General features: G+C 32.0%; 1 protein-coding gene across 3 annotated transcripts in view; it reads right to left on the bottom strand.

The window, feature by feature from the left end:
* Positions 1-26650, bottom strand: part of NOVA1 (NOVA alternative splicing regulator 1) — a 155761-nt gene that overhangs the window by 21654 nt on the left and 107457 nt on the right. For 2 of the 3 annotated variants that reach the window (XM_053928633.2, XM_053928636.2), the window contains 2 exons: positions 24757-24923; positions 14484-14555 (listed from right to left, as the gene is read on the bottom strand). In XM_053928633.2, the coding sequence (XP_053784608.1) occupies positions 14484-14555; positions 24757-24923 (239 nt within the window). The remainder of the gene's footprint in view (positions 1-14483; positions 14556-24756; positions 24924-26650) is intronic. The other variant, XM_053928634.2, reaches the window with a different exon arrangement.

Here is a 26650-nt window from a genome sequence, read left to right as displayed (position 1 = left end):
TAACATCTGCTTGAGTGTGGTTGGTAGGGTAATAATATGGGTGTAGTAATTTATAGTTTTAATTTGAACATTTCACCTAAAATGTCATATGGTGTGCTTGAGTGTGGTATTGTTGTTACAGAATTACATGCTCATGATTTTGTTATAAAAGATTTTGTCATTAAAAAGGGGCATTATTTGTCCCAGACCCTGTATATTATTAATACTATTCTAGGCTAATTTATGTGGCTCTAACTCATTATTTTTAATAGCTTCACCACATTATATTCTGCATACCATAATTTACTCAGCCATGCTACCGTTAGAGGTCAAGTTATTTTCCAACTTTTGCACCTCTAAATAATACTGCAATATATACATCTTTGTCCCTATATTCTTGTGTATTGATGCATTGTTTTACGGACAGGTTCTCAAAATCTGCAATGTTACAACATTTCTTACATCAACTCTGTATGAGAATGATTGTCCCTTATATCTTTGCCAGCAGTTTTAATTTGTAAACACACACAGTTTAATTTTTGCATTCCTGGTATATGTCACATAAAATTTTGTCTGTTTGGTTAAAAAAAGTACTATCTCATGATGCTAATTTATATAACCTTTAACTATTTTCTCCTTTTTTATATCAATCTAGAAGTTCTCTGTATAGTTATCAAGTCATTGTCATATCTATCTGTTCAACATATGTTTTCCAAGGGTCTTACTGTGTTCTTATTAGTAATGTATTCTGCTATACCAAACATATCAAAAATATTTACATATTCAAATATTTTAACCTATTTCTTCATGATTTGGATTTCCTTTTTCCTTAAGAAAGTCATCCTCAAGTTGATTTCACACACTGTATAACTTCATCTTGAGCACACTGCGATTTATTTTTACCTATTATATAGGCTGAATGTATAAATTTATTTTCTTTCAGGTGGGCAGTCAAGTGTACCAGTACCATTTATCAAACAAAACACCCTTTTTAAAATAAATTAAAATGATACTTAAGTTTTACTCTGCATCAGGAAGTGTTCTAAATGCTTCTCATGGATTGATTCATTTAAGACATGACCACTCTATGAGTAGGTACTGTTATTCACATTTTACAATGAGAAAACGCATGTGGTAAAGTTTTTTCCTCAAATCAGAAAATTAGAAAGTGACAAAGATTTGATTTAAAGCCTGGAACTATGGCTTGAGACCATAGTTGTCTTACTCCCTAAGTTATACTACCTTTCTTAATGCATGACAAAATACAGTTAAGTTCCCATACATACTTGGATTTATTTCTGAAATATCTATTATGTGTCACTGACAATTATATCTGTTTGTGTTAATATCAAATGCTTTTATTATAATAATTTTATAATAAATTTTAATACTCAGAGAAGTATATTATCCCACACAAATATTTTTTGGTAATTATTTTATGGTTCATATTATAATAATTCCCAGGCATTTATTTTTTAATATTAAAATCATTTTCTCTTGTTTCTCCATGGATACCAGAAAAAATTGGGAAGAGAAATCAAAGTGCAATACATTTTAATATTTTGATTGAAAGGGATGAGTATTTCTGATATTAAACTTCCCTTCCAAAGTTATTGTAACAAAGTCTATTTATTAAGGGAATATTTATTAAGGGAATGTACATGAAAATTGTACATTCTCTTAATACGGATTCCATGGGTTCTTTTTTTTTGGTTTATTTTATTCCTGGGAATTCCTGGGACATTTTGATCTGTATATAATGTACACTGAGTTGAGCCATAAGAAGTTGTACTCAAATATCAGCAATTTTATAAGGTTCATCTTAACAGTAAGCAAAATACATCAAATCTAATGTATATAATAAAGTCAATAAGTTCATTTATAAAGAGCATTTTGGATTTCACTATTTTTCTAGGACTTTCTAGACTTCTAAACAACATTATCCTGACATCACATACAAACACACATAACTCACAAAAATACACTGAAGAAGATTAAATTTAATTTTAATATTCTGTTACATAGTTATAACGATGCTTGAGACGAGAGTCTGAGTGGTTTTCAAATTGTGCTCTGAGTACTATAAGGAACAAAATAGAAGTATAACAAAGAAGGCCATGTCCCATTAACTTCACCTACTTATCCCATCAAAAGTATTCTTTTCCACTTGGTTTATATTTTTTGAGATTCTGTGCAAAATTTCATTTGAAGAAGTAATTTTCAAAAATAAAAAAATAACTTTTAAAGCATATAGGCTTACAGTCTAACACTAGTCGTTGAAGAAAGATTTATTGAGAACCTATTTTGTTCCAGGTTATTGCTTTGATACATCAGAAAAAAAAAGCAAAGATCTCTGTTCTCGAGCAACACCTTTTCTAGGAAAGCAAGGCAGATAATAAATAATAAATATGATAAAGTATATAGTATTCTATGAGGCAACGAAAAAAAATACAGCAAGATAATGGGAATCAGGAGTACTGAGGTAAGGGGAAGCCAGGCTGCTATATTAAATAGAGTGATAAGGTAGACCTTATTGAGAAGGTGAATTCTGAACAAAGACGTGTAGGCTTTGAAGATGTTAGCCAAGTAAATTTCTGAAATAAGAGAATTTCATCCAGAGAGAAAAGCAAGAGGAAACTACTGAGGTGAGAGCATCCCTGATGTCTGCAAGGAAAAAAGCCAATCAATCTGACTGGGGCAGAGTGACTCAGGTGTAATTGGTAGGAAATGAAGAGAAACAGGTAATGTGGCAAGGGCCAGATCTTGTAAATCGATGGATGTCATTTTGGGGATAGTGGCTTTTACTGAGGGAAACGAAAGGAAACAATTGCATGTATAGGCAGAGAAATTTTTTAAATGACATTTTAAAAGGAACACTCAGTCTGCTCAGTGAAGAAGAGACTTTGGAGAGCAAGGGTAGAAAGGCAGGCAACCTAAATGGAGGCTACTGCAACAATTCAGGCTTGGACTATAGAAGCAGTGAATGTAATAGGACATGGCTAGGATACATATACATATATACATGTATATGTATATATACACATATAAATAGATGCACACACTAGATTTCAGATGCTAAAAAAAGAAAGATGCTATGAATTCAAGATTTTTGATCTGAACAAGTGGATGTGTAGAGTTGCCTTCAACAGAGATGGTAAAGGCTAAAGGTGGAACAGTTCTGGAGTAGGTTTTGGACTTGTTGACTTTAAGATGCCCAGTTACATATGCAAGTGGAAATACTGAAGGGCAATTTGGATAGTCTGTAGTTTCATTCTGAGATATGGATTAGAGATAAATATGAACCCAAGTTATAAGCAGTCTGAATAATATACAATTTTAGGGGACATCTTCAGAAAATACATTCAAAATTATGAACATAAAAGTTGGTGCAGGGTCTTGTAATAAGCCAGGGAGGGTGAAGAATCCTAATGCTTAAGCTCTATTAGTTCATGGGAAACCTGCCTCTCACTGTAGACATAAATTTTGCAGATGTCAGCACATAAAAGCAGAAGTCTCAAGTATTAAAGCCTGGCATACCACAACATTGAGTGGGATGATGAGGGGAGGAACTAGCAAAGGATTCTGAGATGAAGCACCCAGCACAAGGCAAGGGAATGTAGTATACTGGAAGTCAAGTAAAGAAAGCATACAAAGAAAGTAGAAGTGATCAATTACGACAAGTATGACAAGTATGTTGATAGGTCAATTAATATGTGGATTGAGAATAAACAACTGGAATTAGCAATGTGGTCATCACTGATGTCCTTGGAAAAACAGTTTTGGTGGAATGGTAGAGGCAAAATCCTGTGTGAAGTGGAATTAGGGAAGAATGAGAAGACAGAAATTGAAAAACAGAGAAAATACTTTGGTGAGTTTTGCTACCAAGCAGGACAAGAGTTAGGGCGTTAGCTGGTGGAAAAAATAGGATTAAAAGTTTTGTTTGGTCTTTTAAGACTGGACAAAAACAGATAGATGTATGCATGCTAACAGAACTGATCCCATTGATATAAAGAAAAAACAAAAAAACAAAGAACCCTGACAGATAAAGGATAGAGAAGGTAGAACTGCTGAAGGATGTTTTTGAGTAAAATAAAACGGGCAAGGTTTAATGTACAACCAAAATTACTGGTTTTAGATAGGCACAGGAGAAGTTTACTAATGGCAATAGATGAGAAGTTGGAAAATGCAGGTATAAATGATGGCTGATTAAATATATGTGTTGGTGTGAGTTTGTGAAAGTTTTTATTTTTCTGATTGCTTCATTTTTCTCAGTGAAATAGGAATAATTAAGGCCATCAACTGGGAGTGAGGAAGAAGCAAGAAATAATGGGGAATTTTGAGAGGGACAATTATTAGTGTTACACCTGGTATGTTCCCCTCCATTTGAGTACAGGTGTAAATTAACTTGATTCTAATCAACAGAAGCAAAGGGATAGAATGTCACTACTGATTATGTTGTACGGTAAAGAAGGTGAGAAGTCAGGCTGTGATTAGGTTCAATATATAAGGCTTCATCTTGCTAGTACACCCTGAAAAAAAAGTCTCCTGCTAGCTTTGCAAGAAGCAAAGAGCCAAGCTGTGTAGTACCTATTGAGAGAGTCACATGGCAGGGAACTTGGGCAGCCTCTAGAATCTCAGGGTTGCTTCTTGCCAACAGCCAGTAAAAAGTCAAGCTCTCAGTCACAGAGCTGCAAGAAACCGAATGCTGCCATCAACCTTGATGAATTTAAAAAAAGATTCTCTCAGGTCAAGCTTCTGGATGAGAGTGCACCTGAGCCAATACTTTGATTACAGTCTTGTAAGATCACGAGCAGTGGATCCAGCTAAGCAGTGCCTGGACCCTTGACTCATGGAAACTATGAAATAATAAACGTGTGCTCTTTAAGCCACTAAGTTTGTGGTAATTTATTACATAGCAATAGAAAACTAACACAGAGACTGAGAGGAGAAGAGAACTTATGAAATAGACATGTAGAGAGGAAAAAAGAGAATGGGCTTACAATTATCTGACCGCAGTAAGGGCCCATCTGAGATCTGCCATCATGAATTTAAGTTAAATCAGTGAGTTTTATTTGTGTTTTTCTGTTACTATGGCAAGGGCACTATACATGAGATACCTATTTTTGATTTGTTTTTTATCTATTTATATATATATAATTTCAAATTTATCACTACATAAATAAATGTCTGTAAAGCACATATTTGTAAAATCATTCTTCTTTTATCCTTTCCTGAAATTTGAGAAAAATCCCAGGAGTATGAACAACTAGGAATCAAAAATTAAGGCTGAAATTTAGCCAGCACTGATCGATTACCAAAACCACTTTATTGAATCTTAAAGTGACTTAGTATCAACAACTATGAACTGATGAAACCAAATGACTCTGAATTTTTTTAGGTTTACTGCTTCATATTTAAATTCCATCTGTAAAAAATGTCAAACTTACATCTTGCTATATGCAACACATTAAAAAAAACCCTAAATTTTAAAATTATTAGCCTTACCAATATTTGTTTCTCAAAAGGAAACAATAGTATTTATGAATTGGACAAGAACCTACTCTTACTAGAGAAGAAAATAATTGTAAAATATATTAAGCTATCTTAAAAAAACAAGGAGAGACCCATGATGGTGGAGGAGTAAATGGAAGCTACACTAATATCCTCCCAGGACCAAACTGGAATTACAACTAAGTTAAAGAAAAATCATCCTAAATAACCAACTGAACACCATCTGAAGCCTTATAACCAAGGACATATAGAAGAAACCACTTCACCACGAGATTGGTAGGCAGTGCAGAGGAGGTGTGAGAGAGCAGACTGGGCTCCCATGGACAAGAGCTGAATTTCTGGAGTGATATTTCAGCAGCCAGGGGATTCCCCCTGAAGAGTGTGGGGATTAAACCCCAAGCTATGCTCCCCAGCCTAGTGCACCAGAACTTGGAAAGGAACCCAAATATCATATGGCTGTGAAAGGCAGGGGGTGTTTCTGTCCACCAAGGAGAGACAGCTACAGATGCAAAGACCTCTTAAAAGGCCAAGGAACAAAATTTCTCTTGCAGGCACTTACCCTGGGCTCTGGCAGAAGGAGGGCAGAGTGGACTTATATGTGAGAATAGTCTGGGGCTGGTGTCTCTGGGAAGAAGGCTGAAAGATCAACTGCCAGGATCACTGTGCATTTCCCATACTGCAGAAGCCATCTTTCTTGGGCATCGACTCCGTACCAAGCGGCTACAGCTTGGGGGGAAGCAATAGCCCTACTTGCAGGAATCCCTGTCACCCTACCCTGTGGAGATTAAGCCAGGCTGCTGAGTAAGCTGGAAGCTATTCCAGTGATTAAGCCTAACAGCAAAGGCAGATCTCTGGGAGCTCTGAGACTTTAGTTGACTCTTCCCCAGGCCCAGTGCTGGTAAAAGTTGGCCTTGGTATGCAGCTTGGTTCTTTCTGTACACACCCAGGCCCACACCATCTCTCCCTCTTTGATAGCTCCAAACAGGTTGCCCAGGGCCAGTCACAGGCAACATCTGACAGACCTGCAGCAGAGTCTTTGCAAATCTAGCTAATACATAGAAACAAATACAAGGAAGCAGCCAAAATGGAAAGACAAAGCAAAAGCTCCAAATGAATGAACAAGAGAATTCTCCAGAAGAACTAAAAATATGGAGGTAAGCAATTTATCAGATATAGAGTTAAGAGTAACGATTATAAGGATACTCAACACCATGAAGAAAGACATAGAAACCATAATAAGTGACCAGTCAGTAATATAAACTATAATATCTGAAATAAATGATACACTGCAAGGAATAAAAAGTAGGTAAGATGAAGCAGAGGATAGAATCAGTGATTTGGAAGACAAGGTAGAAAAAAAAACACCCAAGCAGAGCAGCAAAAAGAAAAAAATAATTTAAAAAAATGAGGAGAGCTTAAGAAAAATTTTGGACAACGTGAGGTGTAATAACATCTGTATCATGGGAATACCAGAAGGAGAAGAGAGTGAGCAAGGTATCAAGAACCTATTTGAAGAAATAATGACCAAAATCTCCCTCCGTAATCTGGTGAAGGAAAAAGATACACAATTCCAGGAAGTGCTAAAAGTCCCAAAAAAGATGAACCCAAAAAACCTACAAAAGACACATCAAATTAAAATGGCAAAGCTTAAAGATAAGAAAACAATCTTAAAAGGAAAAGAGAAAAGCAGTTACTTACAAGTGATCTCCAATTAATCTGACTTCTCAACAGAAACATTTCAGACCAGAAATTATTAGCATGAAATATTCAAGGTGATGAAAAGCAAAGACCTACAACCAAGGCTACTTTACCCAACAAGGCTATCATTTAAAGTTGAAGGAGAAATAAAGAGCTTTCCAGACAAGAAAAAGGTAAAGGAGTTTGTTCCCACCAAACCAGTATTGCAACAAATGTTAAAAGGTTTGCTTTAAGTAGAAAAAGAAAAAAAAAAAACCCACAGAAAAATAGTTTAAAAAAGATCCATATATGCTGCCTCCAAGAGACGTATCTCAGATCGAAAAATACATACAGATTAAAAGTGAGGGGATGGAAACAGATACTTCATGCACATGGAAAGGAAAGAAAGAAGAGCTAGGGTGGCCATACTTATATCCGAAAAAATGGACTTTAAAACCAAGGCTACAGTAAGAGACAAAAGATACTACATAATGATAAAGGGCACAATCCAACATAAGGATATAATCCTAGTAAACATTCATGCACCCAACATAGGAGCACCTAAATATGTAAAGCAAATCTTCATGGACATAAAGAGATCAATAGAAATACAGTCATAGTAAGGGATTTGAACATCTCATTGACTTCAATGGATAGATCTTCCAGGCAGAAAAATCAACAAGGAGAGAGTGGCCTCAACAACACAGTAGATCAAATGGATTTAATTGATATCATCAGAGCATTTCACTTCAAAGCAGCAGTATATACATACTTTTCAAGAGCACATAGAACATTTTCTGGATAGATCACATATTAGGACACAAACAAGGCTCAATAAATTTAAGAAGACTGAAATCATATCAACATTCCTCTCTGATCACAATACAAAGAAACTAGAAGTCAATTACAAGAAGAAAATTGAAAAATACACAAAGACATGGAAACTAAGTATCATGTTATTAAACAATGAATGGGTCAACAAAGAGATCAAGGAAAAAATCTAAAGATAACTTGAAAAAAAATGAAAACAAGAGCACCACAACCCTAAACCTGTGAGTCACAGGGAAAGCAATCCTAAGAGGGAAATTCATAGCATTACAGGCCTATCTCAAAAAAAAAAAAAAAAAAAAAGTTCAAATAAAAACTCTAACTTTTCACTTAAAGGATCTTGAAAAAGAACAACAACCAAATCCCAAGGTGAGTAGAAGGAAGGGAATAAATATCAGAGCAAAAATAAACAAAATAAAGTGTAAAAAAAAAACAATATAAAAGATCAATGAATCCATGACCTAGTTCTTTGAAAAAATAAACAAGATTGACAAACCTTTAACCAGTCTCATCAAGAAAAAAAAGAGGGATGACCCAGATAAATAAAATCAGAATTGAAAAAGGAGAAAGAACAACTGACAAAAAAGAAATACAAAATGTTTTAAGAAATATTATGAACAACTACATGCTAACACATAAAATGGATAAACTGGAAAAAAATGGATAAATTTGTAGAAATACACAATCTTCCAAAATTAAATCAGGAAGAATCAAAGAATCTGAATAGACTGATTACACCTAGTAAAATTGAAGCAGCAATCAAAAAAAGTCTTAACAATCATAAGCCCTGGACTGGATGGCTTCACAGGTGAATTTTACCAAATATTCCCAGAAGAACTAACACCTCTCCTTTTCAAACATTCAAAAATTCAAGAGGAAAGAAGACTCCCAAGCACATTCTACAAGGCCAGCATTATCCTAATTCTTAAACCACATAAAGACACTACAAAAAATTATAGGCCAATATACCTGATGAACATAGATGCTACAATCCTCAAAAAATATTAGGAAGACAAATACAGCAAAGCACAAAAAGATCATACACCATGATCAAGTGATATTTATCCCAGAAATCCAGGTACAACATTCACAAATCAATAAATGTGATACACCACATACACAAAATGAAAGAAAAAAGCACAGGATCATATCAACAGATGCAGAAAAAGCATTCACTAAAATCCAGCACCCATTTATGATAAAAACTCTCAGTAAAGTGGGAATATAAGGAACATACCTAAACATCATAAAGGCCATATATGACAAACCCACTGCCAATGTCATACTCAACAGGCAACATCTACAAGCACTTGCCTTAAGATAGGGAACAAGACAGGGATCTCCGCTTTCACCTCTCTTATTCAACACAGTAGTGGAAATCCTAGCCATAGCAATTGACAAGACGAAGAAATAATAGGACTCAATTTGGAAAGGAAGAAGTAAAACTGTCATTATTTTCAGATGACATGATATTGTACACAGAGAACCCCTAAAATCCACCAAGACACTACTAGAACTGATAAATGAATTCAGCAAAGTAGCAGGATAGAAAATCAATATCCAGAAACAAATCAACAGAGAGGGAAATTAAAGAAAAACAATCCCATTCACAATTCACAAAAAAATAAAATACCTATGAATAAACCTAACCAAGGATGTAACAGACCTGCACTTGGAAAATTATAAGACACTGAAGAAAGAAAATGAAGAAAATACAAGTAAGTTGGAAGCACAAACCATGTTCATGGATTGGAAGAATTAATATCATTATAATGTCCATACTACCCAAAGCAATCTATAGAATCAACACAATTCCTATCAAAATTCCAATGCCTATTTCACAGAACTAAAACAAATATTTCAAAAATTTACATGGGAGCACAAAAAGCCCCAGACAGCAACAGTGATCCTGAGAAAGAAGAACAAAGCTAGAGGAATCACACTACCTAATACCAAACTATACTATAAGGCCATAGTATCAAAATAGCATGGTACTGGCATAAAAATAGACATATAGATCCGTGGAACAAAATAGCCCTGAAATAAGCCCACACCTTTATAGTCAATTAATATTTAACAGAGGAAGCAGGCACATGCAATGGACTAAAGATAGCTTATTCAATAAATGGTGTTGGGAAAATTGGATAGGTGCAGAAAAATGAAACTAGACCACCTTCTTCCACCACACATGAGAATAAATTCAAAATGGATCAAAGACTTAAATGTTAAACCCCAAACCATAAAAATCCTATAGGCAATAAAATCTCGGACATTGTTTTTAGCAATATTTTATCTGATATAATTCCTTAGGCAAGGAAAACGAAAGATAAAATATTCAAGTGGGACTACATCAAACTAAAGTTTTTGCAAAGCAAAGGAAACCATCAACAAAATAAAGAGACAGCACATGAAATGGGAGAACAAATTTGCCAATGTATCTAATAAGGGATTAATATCCAAAATTTATAAAGAACTTATAAAATTCAATACTGAAAAAAACCAAATAATCCAATTAAAAAATGGGTAAAGAAGACACACATATGGCCAACAGACATATACAAAGTTGCTCAACATCACTAATCGTTAGAGAAATGCAAATTAAAACTACAATGAGATACCATCTCACAACAGTCACAATGGCCACCCATCAATAAATCAACAAAGAACAAGTGCTGGTGAGGATGTGGAAAAAGGGCAATCTTTTAGCACTGCTGGTGGGAATGCATACTGGTGCAGCCTGGATAGCAGTATGGAGATACCACAAAAAATTGAAAATGGATCTTCCCTTTGACCCAGCAATCCCACTTCTGGGAATACATCCAAAGAAATCCAAAACACTAATTTGAAAGAACATAAGCCTCCCTATGCTCACTGCAGTGTATTTACAATCATCGAGTTATCAAAGCAGCCCAAGAGTCCATCAGTAGATGAGTGGATAAAACAACTATGGGATATTTACACAATGGACTACTACTCAGCCATTAAAAAAGAAGAACATTTTACCCTTTGCAACAGCATGGATGGAACTTAAGAACATTATGCTGAGTGAAATGAGCCAGTCAGAGAAAGACAAATACCATACGATTTCACTCACATGTAGAATCTAATGAACACACTGAACTAACAAAATAGAGACTTACTCATAGATGGAGAGCAGGATAACTGCTATGGGAGGGATTAGAGGGTGGAGGGATCAAGCCAAAAGGCAAAAGGACTCATGGATATGTACAACAGTGTGGTGACTGCCCCGGAGATGAGAGTACAAGGGGGATAAATGGTAATGGGAAAAAATTCAATAAAAATGAAATAAAAATAAAGTACTGACAGAAAAGAATAGAGACTTTAATTACAGAAATATTTGAAACTTGAAAAAGCAGCAATATTACCTTATAGTTTTTCTTTAAAGATAAAACTCAGTTTTTATGTGCTATACGCTACATCACTTAGCTTCTTAAAGAATAATGTTTCTGCCCTGGCTGGCGTAACTCAGTGGACAGAGTGCAAGCCTGTGAACCAAAAGGTTGCCTCCATTCTGTAAGACTTCTCATATGCTAATCCTTTAATTTTCAGAGGCAAATTATTATAGAGCCACAACACTAGCTATAGTCTGTCAGTCTGACCTGTGAAAACTTGAGGATAGAAAAGTAAAATTCAGTACGTGAAACAGACAGATATTTTTGAAGGACTAGAAAATATTTTTAAATGTTGAAACTGCAGATGAAACTAACTTTCTGGTGTATTTTCTGAGCTTTTTATTTTGGGGTTTAAACAAATATTAATAGTCCCTAATTTATTTTTATTGAATCATAGACAAACTATTCTGGAAATAGAACTCGATCATCACTTATTTGGTTATTAAAATAACAACAAAAATGAAAATAACACACTCTTGATGTATTTTATAATGGCCTATAAAAATTCACATGGAAAAATGTTTATAGCTACTTTTAATGGCAGAGGGTATTATATTATCTAGAACACATTAAACAATAACTCTTAATTTAAATTGGAATGCTCTGAGTTTGTACCATTTCTTCTAGTTATAAAATTGGAGACACATCTGCTACATTGCTGGATAAGAATAAAGCAAACTTAAGCCAATAATAAAAGTTATTTTTACAGGTTTAAAAGTCTAATATAATTGCATATGAGAACCCATTTATCTATTCCCGTTACCCGTACAGATGTAAGTCTACACAGTAAAGTGATACTGATTAATTAGGATTACACACAAAAAAATAATTGTGACCTATGAACACCCAAACCCAAATTACCTAAATAGAATCTATTGGGAAATATCGTAGGGAAAACTACTAATAACATCAGTATGGGTGATAACTATACTTTCCTCCATGAATTTAAGGAATTTGTTATGTTCTTCTTTTATATTTTGTCTCATGTTGTCCAGGAGATACTATGATTGTTTGTACAAGAACAGAATGAAACAACTATAAATAAAATACATTTAATAAAATAACTGAGTATAGAGGGTGGAGCATAAAATCACAAGTGACTTATTATTTCAAACTAGAAAAACATTAGATTTGGCAGAGGTGGATGCAGTAACTCATCTAAAGGGTAAAAATATATTAGTAAACTTAAATATAATTAGTCTTTTAACGAAATCAAAATTCACATGTTCATATAAGTGAAAAAAATACACACATCTAATTTCATAGACAAAATTTTTCTTTCTAGATTCAGAATTTTTTTACATAGAGGAAAAGTATAAGTTTTGTTTTTATTGCAATTTTCTTGTTTTTGTTTGGAAAAGAAAGAAGGGTGAAGTATGAGAGAAACATCAAAAATATAAAGTCAATTGTTTTCCCAATAGTTTTCTATATCATATAATTGAAGCTCATGTAACACAGAAGGTATATACCATATGATTTCACTCATATGTGGAATCTAATGAACAAACTGAACTAACAAGGAAAATGGGGACAGATTCATAGATGGGGAGCAGATGACAGCTAGTGGGGGCTAAGGTTAAGGGGTGGAGGGATTAAGCAAAAAGGAAAAAGGACTCATGGACATGAACATCAGTGTGGTGATTGCTTGGGGAAGGGTGATATAAAAGGACTAAGTGGGGACTAAATGGGCATGGAAAAGTACATTAAAGATTAAATCAAAAAAGATAAGGTATATAAAGTGAAAATGTGTATATACATACATACACACACACACACACACACACTTTTTAACTTCATGCATCAATAATACAAGCTTGCTTCTCACTTTATACAGTACCATTTCCTTCAAAGAGAAGTGCTCAGTTTCATCACCAAAGATGTATACTTTTAAAACAATTTACTGGGTCTAAAATGTGAGCATTATAAAGTACTTTTGTCTGAGGGAATGCTACTGCATAAAATAAAATCAAGCTCCTAACATCCTGTTAGTTTTGCTTCCAGTTATTATTTTTAAATTTTCCTGAGTTTGCAAAAGTATTAGAATCAATAATGAACAAAATAATTCTGATAGCCTTATATTAGATGGTATGCAAAAGCTACATTTTATATTTAGCAAATACAGCTGAATGTTTATAATTTATTAGCCAACTCTATGAAATATATTTAAAAGATAACTTTTTTTAATATTTAAATAATCCCATGAGGCCTTGTGTTAGTAAAAAATTGGAAATATTAAAGAAAACATCTCTCACCTAAATGAAGAGCTCAACTCAGACAAAATGAAAATGTTTAATCATTTTAATAAATATATTTTTAACAATTGTGAAGTTAAAGTACAGTATGTCTGAATTACATAAAGTATTTTATATAATTTCCTTAAATGTACCAAAATTAACCACACTTTTGAAGAATGACCTACAAATATTCAGTACCAAAATAATCATCGAATCAAACTATTAAGATTTACTTGCAGTTTGCCACTCCACCAAAGAAAATGCTAGTATTAAATTCTAAGAAAATACCATTTCCTGTGTTGTTAAACAGCATTAAAATTATGACAAAAACCAATTTTCAGTTACTTTTAGTTTGCTGCAAAATGTTTTTTAACCGAAGTTTAAAATTGTTTACAAAGTAAGGAATATCTGAAATAAAAAAGCAAATAAGATGCATTCACTTTTAAAGATATACCTTTGCTCAACAAATCATATTTAAACATATTTTTTATATATATGATATTCTTAAGCTATATACCAAGAATCCTAGGAGGAAACAATAAGGGAGATCATAAACATCAACTCAATAAATAACCCTCAGAGCTCCATAAAGTCTTCATAATTTTAAGGGGAAAATCCAAAATTCTCATAGTCTACCACCTGAATATATTTTTGTTACCTAAAGTTAAAAATTTATATAAATTTTCAGAAATAATTATTGCTTTCTCAGTTTATTTGGAATCTGGTCTTGGTGCACTTTTGTGAATGAACGAATAGATCCTTAACCCACCATTGTTTTTTCTCCAGTGTGCAGGCAATCACCCGTGAAAAGTATGGTGTAGATGACAGGATGATACTGTACCTGGTTAGCTCTGGAGGTGGTCATGGGATCAGATGGAGAGGACTTGGTGGTAGTTGGGGAAGATGGCAATGTCTGGGAACAAAGCAGTTCAGGAGCAAATCAACCTTTATAAGCCTTAAACTGATTATTTAAATAAAACAAAATAAAATAAAATGTAGTATAACGAGAACAAAATCCTATAAACAAATCTTTCTCCTAGTCATTCAAATTTAATGGAATTTAAGATCAATTAAATAACTAATGCATGTAAATATGCATGCATAATAAGCATGTAAAAATAAATTCATGACTTGAAATCATGATGGTGACTGATAAAAATCCACATGAGTATTAAAGGTATCCTGACCATATTCATGAATAGTAGTCTCTTTTCTTTCCCTTTGTTTTCTTGGGGAAAAAGAGGAGTCAAACAAAAATTCAAGAAATTCAATGAGTAAAACTGAAAGAGGCATTTTCCTATCAATGAATACAGTCGGGGATTGGAAGAAGTGGTGAAATGAAGTTTACTTTGGCAAAAAGTATCCACCTACTTAATATGTTGAACATCACCAACAAGTTGATTCCACATGAATTTAGGGATCCATACTTAAAAGCAATTAAATTTGTAGTTCTGAGTTCTTAATATCACATTATCTTCTAAAGTATTAATTTTTAATTAATTTAGAGCCCGTCTGAAAATGTAAACATTAACTTCATATTAATAAACAAGTAACTAATAGCATTTTAACACTTTACCACTTATGCTAAACACTAAGACTTAATATAAATGAAGGGTACAATATATTGTAGTATCATCAGTCTGCATTGAAAGTAAGCATAAAAATATCAGAAATCATTTTTATTATTGACTTCATTTTTAAACACACTTACATACTATGCATATGTTTTATGAGAACATAATATATTTGTTAAATAATTCATTAAAATATTTTTAAAACTTTTCATGTCTAAAAGAATAACCTTAAAGTGTAAACTATTAAGATTTTCTCCTTATAAAAATGTATTATTTTCACTAAGAAAATAGCATTGTTTAAATAGTACCCTCAATAGATAATATTTCTTAATAGGTGAAATGGGCTAATTTTATAGTATAACACAACAGTTCTAAATGAACATTATGTTTAATATTAATATGTATCCATCAAAATTACTCAGATATGAGCAAAAGCATAACTTTAAAGGTTCAGCAGTATCAGGGAAAAGTAGATGAAATTACTTAATATAGTTATATTCATGAATTTTAATTCAAATTTTGTAATTTGAATAGAATAAAGCAGTTAAAAGTAAAAGAAAAAAATAAGATATTAGCAGGCTCCTGCTTAAGTCACTGTTCTCCAAAAACTAAGATTGCTTCTAACATCAGATCACCTTAAAGGATTCCTAGTTCTTAAGTTAAAACCTCAGATCCTTTGAGGAAAACTACACTTTATGTGAAGTCACACCAAGGTTTAATTATATATAAAGAGGGGACAGGGGCTACATTCAAAGGTAAAACATCATAAAAGAAGAAAAAATTTCTTCAAATCCTTTGTTTTCTGCTTTTGTTTTTTGGAACAAATTACTGTCATTGCAAGAGACTTTAATTTTCCATCATTAAAATTTGCCCTAATATTTCCTTTTCCTTGCATTACTATGCTAAGGACATATGATACTAACTTCATGTTACTATTTAAACAATAAAGGTTTTATTTTTCTCATCTCTGGTTACAACTTGTAGTGCAGATAATTCCTGTGAGTAGTTAGCATACATTTGAAAATCTGTTCTGTAGAAAGCTTATACTAACTATGAAAAAGTTGACTAAATAGATGTGAAATAAATCTAGAGGCCATTTTTCCCAATATAGGTTAGAATCCAAGTTCATTAACCTTATAGAAGCACAAATATGTGTATTGGGCTCTCCTGTTTCTATCAGGGTAAAATCAACCTGAAGTGAATCTACCTTTCCCTGGAGATGACTTCTCAACAAGGTCTTGAAATATTACAAAGAGCTATGTGGAAAAAGTAGTAATATCAAGTGGCTCAGAATTAATATTACCTTCTATCAACATATTTAATAGCTTTTTCTGATTGGCACATAGGTGAAATATTGGGCATGTATTATTAATAATTGATACAACTCAGATTCATCAACATTGTCCTTAACTCTAATGCTGTTTCTTAACCATGTAAATAAAAACAATAATTTTAAACTTCTAGGATAATAACAATGTGTTTAAAATTATCAAAGTTTGGTTATTAGGTAAACATAAGATGACAGTTTAATATTTTAACTAAAAAGGTAAAAATTATATAAGTTTGGGCTTTAAGGGATAATAAGACTGTCAAAATAATACAGTAAATTATCTCTAAATATATTTTCTTGGTTTAAATTTCTGAAATAATAAACATGTAGTGAAATAAACGTGAGATGAGTTTTCCAGCTATTTATGATTCATGTAGACACTGCGCAAAAGTCTTCTCCCTTTACTAATTCACTTATTATAACAGATTCCAGAAAGCCTACATTTCAGTTACCTTTTGAATACTAGCTGCAAAAACTGTTTTAATAAACAGGTAATTATAAATATATTAAGGTAATGCCTTTACTTCATAAACTTCTATTAATTAATAAAACAGCTTTGATAGCTTTCTCAACCACACAAATAAATAGAATGGAAAAATCCAAAAGAAATATTTCAGTATACAATATAAATACACAAGGTTTGTTTTCCTAATAGTTTATAAACAAAATGTTTCCAGTTAAAAATCATTTAATAAAATTTCTGATATACACCATGAAGATGCAACTAAATATCCATATAGTAACAATATATTAAAATATCTGTTAAAAACATTTACAAAGGACACACTCCTCTGAAATTTAGTGTTTACATTTATCAAATAGTGATTATGAAGGACAGTCATTTCTTTACCACAATTTTACCTTTCAAATGGAAAAGAACATTTTGTTTACATGAATTGAATGGCTGTTTAAAGATTCTGCTTTAAACAATGAAGGCTTAATTACTTATTGTGGAAAAATTTGAAGTATTTTATCATTTTACAACAATGGATTCTTTGGAGAATAGTTTTTAAAAATTGAATATTTGACAATAGGCATTTAGTTAAATATAGATATTTAACTAGGCTTTTAGGAATAGAAATAAAAAGTAATTACAAATTATAAAATGTATTCTTGTTAGCAAGTGACATTTCTGCTAGGCCAGAGAACATTACTATAAATAAACTCTATAATAAATAAAGCTTACCTTCAAGCAAATCTATAGTAATAGATTGTCAAGAACTTCTGATATTTAGAGATACAGTGAGTATAGCAATGAACAATAAATCTAAGTTGTAACTTGGAATCTATCACTAGCTGAGTAACATTACTTAAGTAATTACCTTCCCAAACGTGTTTCAAGTTCTGTTAAATAAATCTGTATACTGCTCTATAAAAATAATGGATAAATATTTAAACATGTAATTATCACCTTTGGTTTTTTATCCTGACAAATATCTTCCCTCTCTTCCAATGTCTGAACTACCTGGAACTACTTAGACCTAATACAAATTTGTGTTGTCCAGTTTCAAGGTCTTTCACAATATACGCATTCCATAGCTTATTTTCCTCATAATTGCTATTCTATACTTTATCCTTCTTTCCAACCATTCAATCCCATGTATTTTACCTTTCTTTCAACTGATATTCTTTATTACTTGAAAGAAATCATTACTTCCCAGAATGAGCTTCCTTATCTACCACAACTGACTTCACCACTTTGTCAGTTTTCCAAACCACTTTCCCCGCAACCCCATCTTCACACTGTTTTCAGTGAGACAAAATTGTGATCTCCTACTCAAACTCTCCACAGGCTACAAAGATCCTAAACTGGATCTTTCAGCCACTCCTCAGTCATCATCTTGTTCCCCCAGTAATCTCATCTCCAGTTCCTCTGACTTTTCAAGCTCCTTTTCATTCTTGAACATACGTCATTCCCTCTTGAGTAGCAGTGTTTTGTGAACCTCTCTGATCTAACCCGTGTTTTTCCCCTTTGTATGTCCAAAATTTCAAATCAGCAGTTTCCACACCACACCATTTTTTCCCTTTTTACCTAACCAGCCTATTTTCCTTTAGGAAATAATAACTTTGCTCCTCACCATGTGAACTGAAACTAACTTTTTAAACTTTCCAATGATTTCCTATTTAAAAAAGTTCCTTAGTCTCGAATTTTATTAGATCCTTTTTTAGCATCTTTCCTTATTTTGTGACAGGAAAAATTATTGATTTCCTTTTTATCTTTATGATTTATAAAGAGTACCTATTAAGAAAAGGTACAGTTTTACTTACGTAATACTCACAATATCCTAATGAAATAGATCATTATTACTATCCCCACGTTATAGGTAAAGAAGTAGAGATACAGAGAAGCAAAACAACTTGTCAAAAAATACCCTGCTGGTAATTTAAAAAGCCAGGACTTGAGTCCTGGCGGTCCTGCTCCAGATCCTGTGCATTTACTACAATGCCCGTCACTTCTCCTGATAACTGCTACTTTTTCCATTCATTTGCTTTGTTTCTTTCCTGCTATGAAAATGCAAGTGAAATTATCTCCTTTATTGCAATCAAGGGTCTAGTATTTTCAGTTTTAGATTCTCACCTATGCTTCTATCAGAAACTACTTCAAGAAAAAACACATACTATTTACAAACTAACTTTTCTGAACAAACTAAAGTTTCTCAAGTAGGTGCCTGATTAAAATTCACTTGTTTGCTTTCAGGTTTCACCATTCTACTAGGTTCAAAACTATATATAGTCATTTTTTATTCTTTCTTCACCATTTTGGAACTAGAACAAATCAGTCTCAAAGCCTCACAAATTTTACTTTGAAATATCTTTTAACTTCATGTGTTTGTCTCAACTTTCACAACCAAAAGTGAGATGAAGTATTTCATCATCTTATTCTTAAAATATCATCTAGACTCTTACCTTTACCCTGATACAAGACATTCTATTTTATTTTTTTTATTTTTTTTTTCAATTTCTTTTTTTTTAAATTTTTTTATTGTTATTCAATTACAGTTGTATGCCTTTTCTCCCCATCCCTCCACCCCACAAGACATTCTATTTTAAATGAGGTTCTCTTCTTAGAGAAGTTTATTCAAGACTTTGAAAAGTATCAATCAGAAGAGAGAAATCTATCGGAATTTGTTTCACCAGCATTACTCAAACCTGGAGGCCATAAAGCCTAGTGTTAAGAGAATTACAGTTATATGTCCTTGGGTAAGTCACTCACTTCTAAGCATCAGCATCCTGATGTATCACATGGGCTCTGCCTGTCTCATAGGATTTCTGTGAGGATGGGTGAAGTTGATAATTCATGTAAAGTGCACAGCATGATGGCTGGCACAGAAACAGAGTAAGCACCACATACATAGCACTATTACATTATTACCAGTTCTTCATTCTTGTCCACAAAACTTTTTTTTTGCCTGACATCCACTAGATTTGTGAAATTACATGAAAAAATTTTAGAAAATATAATCTTACAAACCTTCAAATTTAAATATCTGCACTGTAGAACACTCAGCTAATCATCATAGCTCTCTTTTTCTCCTACAAGCTTTATCTACAAGCACTCTACCATCCTGTCTGGCTTTTCAGCACAGAACAGAACAAAATGCAGAGGTGTCTCTTTTTTCTCATAACCTTCTAGAGAAATTAGAAGGGCTCCTTTGGGAGATATTACAAAGAATCTGTAGGATGCCCCTCAGCTGAACATCCAAGGCTTTCCATTACCTGATCCCACCTTACCTATCTAACATTATTTTCTCTGAACTCCAACACAAACATTCCATCTTTGTCAAGAGAGTCTCCATACTAGTAAACACTTATGGCATCTTTCTACTCAAATCCACGGTTTCACATCCCTAAAATAAGCTTTTTTCTTTTTTTTCTAGTTAGGCAACTCCTACACAATCTTCATGGTTCAGTTCAAATCTTCACCGGTTTTACAATCCCAAATGTCACTAGCCTATATTTCCTTCACAGTCCTCTGAACTTTTACAGTACCTTGTTTATAGTGTAGTTTGGTATATAAATACACTTTTATATTTTTATAAATTATTAAAGCATTTTTAATCTCTCACAAATAGTTTTGGAGAGCAAGAGCTACAATTTAATATATTTTGCGATTCACTAATGTGGCATTTAGTAACTTCATGATTGAATGACAACAATGAACAAACAAATTATGTGCTGTTTTTTCAAATTTTTCACAATGAATGTAAAATTATTTGGGCTAAATGAGACTTCTGACATCCTGATTTTTTAAATATAAGATCATTATTTATATGTCTATAACACTTCTTAATGTAGCTTTTCTTAAAAACACATTTGAGCCAAAAAGGAATGAAATTCCTGAAAATCTGTGATAGACAAAGGAAGTTAACAAATGCTAACTATAATACTTAATGTTGTTGCTACCAATTTGGGGCAGTTCATTATATTGGCTCATTACATCCAGGGTGCCCAACATTTCAGTGTCTCTGGGCCATAGTGGAAGGAGAAGAGCTGTCTTGGGCCACACATTAAATATACTGTGGCACATAATCACAAAAAAATCTCATAATGTTTTAAGTAAATTTACAATTTTGTGTTGGGTTGCATTCATGGCCATTCTGAGCCACATGTGGCCCGTGGGCCGCAGGTTGGACACCCCTGATTATTGGTTTTGAGGGACTTACAACAAGAGGAAAAGTTTCAATAATGCCATGGGATGAAAAGTAAAAAACATAAAGCTCAAAACATTTAAAGGTGTAAACAAAACATATACCAAATAATTTGTGTTAAGTAGTGCTCCAGAAATGAGTTCAGAGCTCTAGGCAAACCAGATCTAAATTCAATGAAAATTATTGAATGTCTCAGTTATCTGTGTGTCCTAAAAGTAAAAAATAGTATGTTTTATGCAAATTAATATGTTTAATTTTGGTTTACTGGACCTTGTTGCAGATCGGTTTCTAGTACGATGTCTTGTAAGACAAGCACAACGGCATTGTGTACCTCATGACAGTCTCCTGACGTTAAGGTTAAAGAACAGAGGCTACAAGATTTTGATTATTCAGTAAGTATTATTATTATTGTCATTCTGAGTATATAAAATATTGTATTCCTCTGTATTAGCAAATAAACGTTTTCAATACAAATTTCAGAATTAAGAATCAAATATATCACAGTATCTCATATCTGAAGCTGGACGTAAAGCTGTCATAATGGGTTTCACCACTCTGCTACATGAAAGACTTACAGGGCCACTATGCAATACTTTTCTAAAAAGAACTACTCTGGCCTGAGGATTGATTCAGTCACTAAGGGTGGGTTCCATCTATGCAGAGGATGGTGGTTCATGTGATTTTTCGGTTTCCAACTATATGTAGTTTCCATAATTCAGAATATACTATTTTTTTGAAAGTCTATAATATATGGTATAAAATTTTGACTTTTAAAGCAAGTTTTAATTGTTTAGAACTAACTCTGACTTCCTATTACATATAAATCATTTTTACTTATAGATTACAAATAAATTACATTTAGCAAGCAAAACCTTAAAATTATCAGTCATAAAAACAATGAACATGTAATAACAAATATACTGTATTAACAGAATCTATAATTTCATATTCAACATTAATTCATGTCTATGTAAAAGTTACATTTTCTAGCTGTAGCCTTTGTAAAACTCTAATTTTTTGCAAAATGTTAACTAGAAGAAAATTATTTAAAAAGTTTCAAAGAAATTATATTAAAAAGTTAACTTGAGAACTGAAGCCCAAAGCAAATGTAAATGGTATATCTTTAGTTAAGGGGAACTTTACCATTCTAAAATAAATCTTATTAGGATTCTATGTGTTAAAATCAAAAATATATGTAAACATCATATGAAATCTATTTTTATCAATTTTAGTGGAAAGTATCTTATTTTAGACATAATTATTTCATAATGAATAATCAACATAATTTCTTCAGAAATAAAATCATGGTAAGTTAAATTTATATACTTGGAATTCTATTTAGGGAATGATCCAGTAAAAGTCTTTATATTGGTAAAATAGGATACCTAGAAATTTAGAGAGTCCTAAATTCACAGCACAACAAAATGCTGTTCATATACTATCTTAGAAATACGTCTGAGCTCTCTTCAAGATTATTTAAATTTCCACATTTACAAAAAAGTGCTTAAGTGTTACATATATCGCCCTATTAGAGCTAGTGGACTCAACTGATAAATCTTTTTAAATGATACTCCATTTCTTTCATACATTATTAATTATATGAAAATATTAATCAACAATACTTTTAATTCCATGAGTATCTACAAGGCTTATAATGAATGTAAATATACAAAAGTAAACCAACATCTATTTTAACACTTATCTTGAATTTAAATAATATTATCAGAAAAAGGCAAGTAAAAATAAACCAAACATTTTTAAATTTTGGCTTTCATTAATCTGTACTGGCACTGGATATATGGTAGCCAATAAAATTCATACTGCCATAGAGAAAATTGGAGTTTTAATAATAATTCAGGACAATTATTTGATGGTACTAGCTACTTAATATTACAAAAATAATAAAAATTCATTCATATCACTGCCCTGAATATAGTGCCAGTGAAATCACACTACTCAAACTATTGATACATTGTATGTTTTACTTTATTTATTTATTTATTTTAACTTTTTATTGTTTTACTTAAAAAAAAATCTAGATGTTCACCACATCTCCAAATGTTTGCACTTTCTCACAGCAGCTACAAAAGAAAAGGAAGAGGAAGCTGGATTAAGGAAAAGTCAAAAGACTCTACCGGTGTGTCTGTAAATTCTTAGCCCCAGGTGATTTTAATCTTTAACTAAACTCCCAGTTTTAGAATCTAAATGAAGTGATGTTATCACTTTCAAAGTATTAGTTTTAAAAAACATTCTATGTACTTACTAAGCATAGCTAAAATAAAGATTCCAAAACTATAATGGCTATAAGAATAAAAGAATCTACTGATGTTTGGAGCTTCAGAATATTTACATTCTGCCATGTACAGACTAAAAGATACTTCCCTGGGAAATTTGTGAAGGGTATACAAAAAAAAGGAACCATTTTGACATTAACAAAGAATATAAAATGAATGATTTTATATGGATAACAAATATTCATAATTTAAATGTGAGATAATTTTTAAAATGGTACTAGAAGAAAATGAATTATTATCCTATTATTTTGCAATTGATAACTTCTACATTTGTATATGATTGGTCAGCCTTATATTTACCTATATATTGGTAAAATTATTAGATTCATAACACTACTTAATTTTTTCAATTCAGAAACATGAAATTAATAATAAGCTACATTTCAAATTTATTACAGTGAACATAAATATTCTGTAAATTAAATGTTCTGTGAATTAATGACGAATACATTCCTTTTGAAAGCACAGTCTATTACTAGTATGATCACAAATTAATAGTTAATATAAAAGGGAAAGTGCAGAAATAATAATTATAAAATATCAAATTTGAGAATTTAAATGAATTTATGGGGAAGAAACCACCTCATTTAATATTTTTTAAAATGTCATTGTTCTCCTACATCTCAGCCATTATTCATTCTTAAAAACTCACATTGTCTTTTATCAAGTAAAAATTATTACAGAAAATCCCATACATTAAAAATGAACATTGGCCCTTTATGACATATATATGCTATACAAGTTATACAGAATGTAATAACTGAATTATAACAAATAACTGTTTGCTAGGCACAAAAGTATATTACACATATTTGTTGATAAAAATGTTGAACATGACAAATTAACAAAACAGGAGTATATATGCATAACAGAGTAACTATACTGAAGACTAATAACTAAAAGTGATATTTGAAATTTTGAGCATATAGCTTCATTTCAATTTTTATACTTTATTTTAAAAGTAATATAATTTTAAATAGATTAAATTCCCATAAATTATCAAATTTGTATCTATAAATCACAATAGAAATGAATCACATAATTGCTTCTCAGTGGTAACAGTAATAAATGAGTAATTCAATCAGTCAATCAAACAATCAACTGATCAGAATCTCAGAGACTCTGATAGTCTTTAAATAAATAAATGACAACTTATTTTGAATATAATAAAAAAAAACTTTATATGCTAACACTATAAGGCTTCTTTCATAAGGAATTCACACTATGCTGTGAATATTTCTCTTTGATTTCCCAACTAAACACTCACTTGTTTGATGCGATCTGGATTAACGGTGGTCTGGGGTTGTAAAATGCTGACTGGTTCTGTCTTGGCCACATTTTGAGGCATTTCTCGAATTTTTTCTGCAATGAATCCATGAACTGCATTCAGTGCTTCAACAGTTCCCTGGATCAAGCACACTCGTTCAGTAGTACCTGTGGATAAAAAAATAATATTCAGAAAAGTTTCTTATTTTGTATTTTTTCAACAAAGCCATATCAAAGGATATAGTAAAGACAATAAAATAATGTAAAATGTAGAACTCTAAATTAATTAGAAATGTTACAATTGAACCAAACAGAATGTATACCTATGCATTTTCTTTAACCATTTTTTTACTTTCTTTCCTAATTGTCTCAAAAAGGGCCTTTGGATTCTAGTAGAGCCAGACAACCTCAGAAATTCTGAGAGTACCATTCATTCATTGTCGTAACTAATATGAGCACTTTGTAAAGGAACTTGAGGTTAGACACTGGTATCACACAAATAAAGACTTATGGACACAGCTTTCAAAGAGCATTCTCTTAAGTGCAAAAACAGACATCAAGCCAGATAATTATATGATAGTATGATGTGAAAAACAATGGAGAAACCTACACGGATAGCACACACAGATGGTCTTGGGTAAAAAGAACATTTAAATCAGTAGTTAGAGAGAACTTTGGAAAGCTTACATAGAAGGTAAATTTCAGAATTTCTACCACCCCATTCGCTTACCCTGCTCTTCTTTTAGTTATAGATTGCAACACCACCACCTGACATTTTATGTTTACTTTTTACTTTACCACTAGAATGCAAACTCCCAAATGATAGTGAATTAGCCTGTTCTGTTTGGTGCTGTAGTTTCTCCAAAGCCTAGACAGTCTCTGAATATTACAATAAATATCTACTGGATAAATACATCCATACTGCCTTTATTATGTAATTTTAATAATGAGATAATATCAGTTAAAAATCAAATGTAATAAGTTTATGAAACTTGAATGTCATAATTGAAAAAGATAATAGTATTTATTTCATATCTAGTGAATAAAATGTAGATATATGGTGTGAGACATTACTAAAACAAAATTGGTTGGGTCTAACACACAGATCTATAGTCCATTTTATACTTTACCTATATGCCTAAAGGCAATAAAAATAAATGATTAGTTTTTTGGACTATCCTTATTCTCACTGTTGCAGACTGGGATTGAACTGTAATCTTTTCATCATCCAAACACAACATATAAACTTCTCAGAAATGAATATCACTTTACTAAGCAGTAATCAAAAATATAAAATACGGTATTTTAAAACATTATTTGTTTTTGAACTAATATGAAAACTTCCAATACCTACCTATTTACATTCCTTTTTGGTGCTAGTTTCAAAAATTCTAAGCCACCCTATATTTTTAAAGTACGCTTTGAAGGACAAAGTTGTGAAATCACAAATATTTAAAAAATCATGAGGAATTTATGTTGTTTTAAGGATTAATTGCCACATAACCATTTTTCTAGTAGTTTTAAAAGAATAGTAAAAGGTTACCATTCTTACTGAAAAAAAGATAACAAGAATTAAGAGCAGAAATGAAAGTATTATCATATGAATACAACTAATTTTTTATGATTTAAATAATGGAGATTTAAATCTATGAAAAGCTAAGCTTCCTAAATTGTACAAAATATTTCAATAGAGAACAAGTATATCTTTCATTTGTAAGGATGGAGAGAACCTTTCCATAATATGAGTTTGAAGGCTTAATATTTCCTACTTTTCCTAATCAGCTTTTTTTCATCCTTGTTTATCTTGATGTACCACTGCTTCTTGGATAAAACAATCTAGTTTACAGAAATGCTCTAGAGAGTCTTTACAATGTTATATTAATTGTTCAATAAAC

This window comes from Desmodus rotundus, chromosome 7, assembly GCF_022682495.2.
Source record: "Desmodus rotundus isolate HL8 chromosome 7, HLdesRot8A.1, whole genome shotgun sequence".
NCBI classification, from domain to species: Eukaryota; Metazoa; Chordata; class Mammalia; order Chiroptera; family Phyllostomidae; genus Desmodus; species Desmodus rotundus.
Note: the sequence above shows the minus strand (reverse complement) of the source record. Positions and strands in the feature narration are given on the sequence as shown.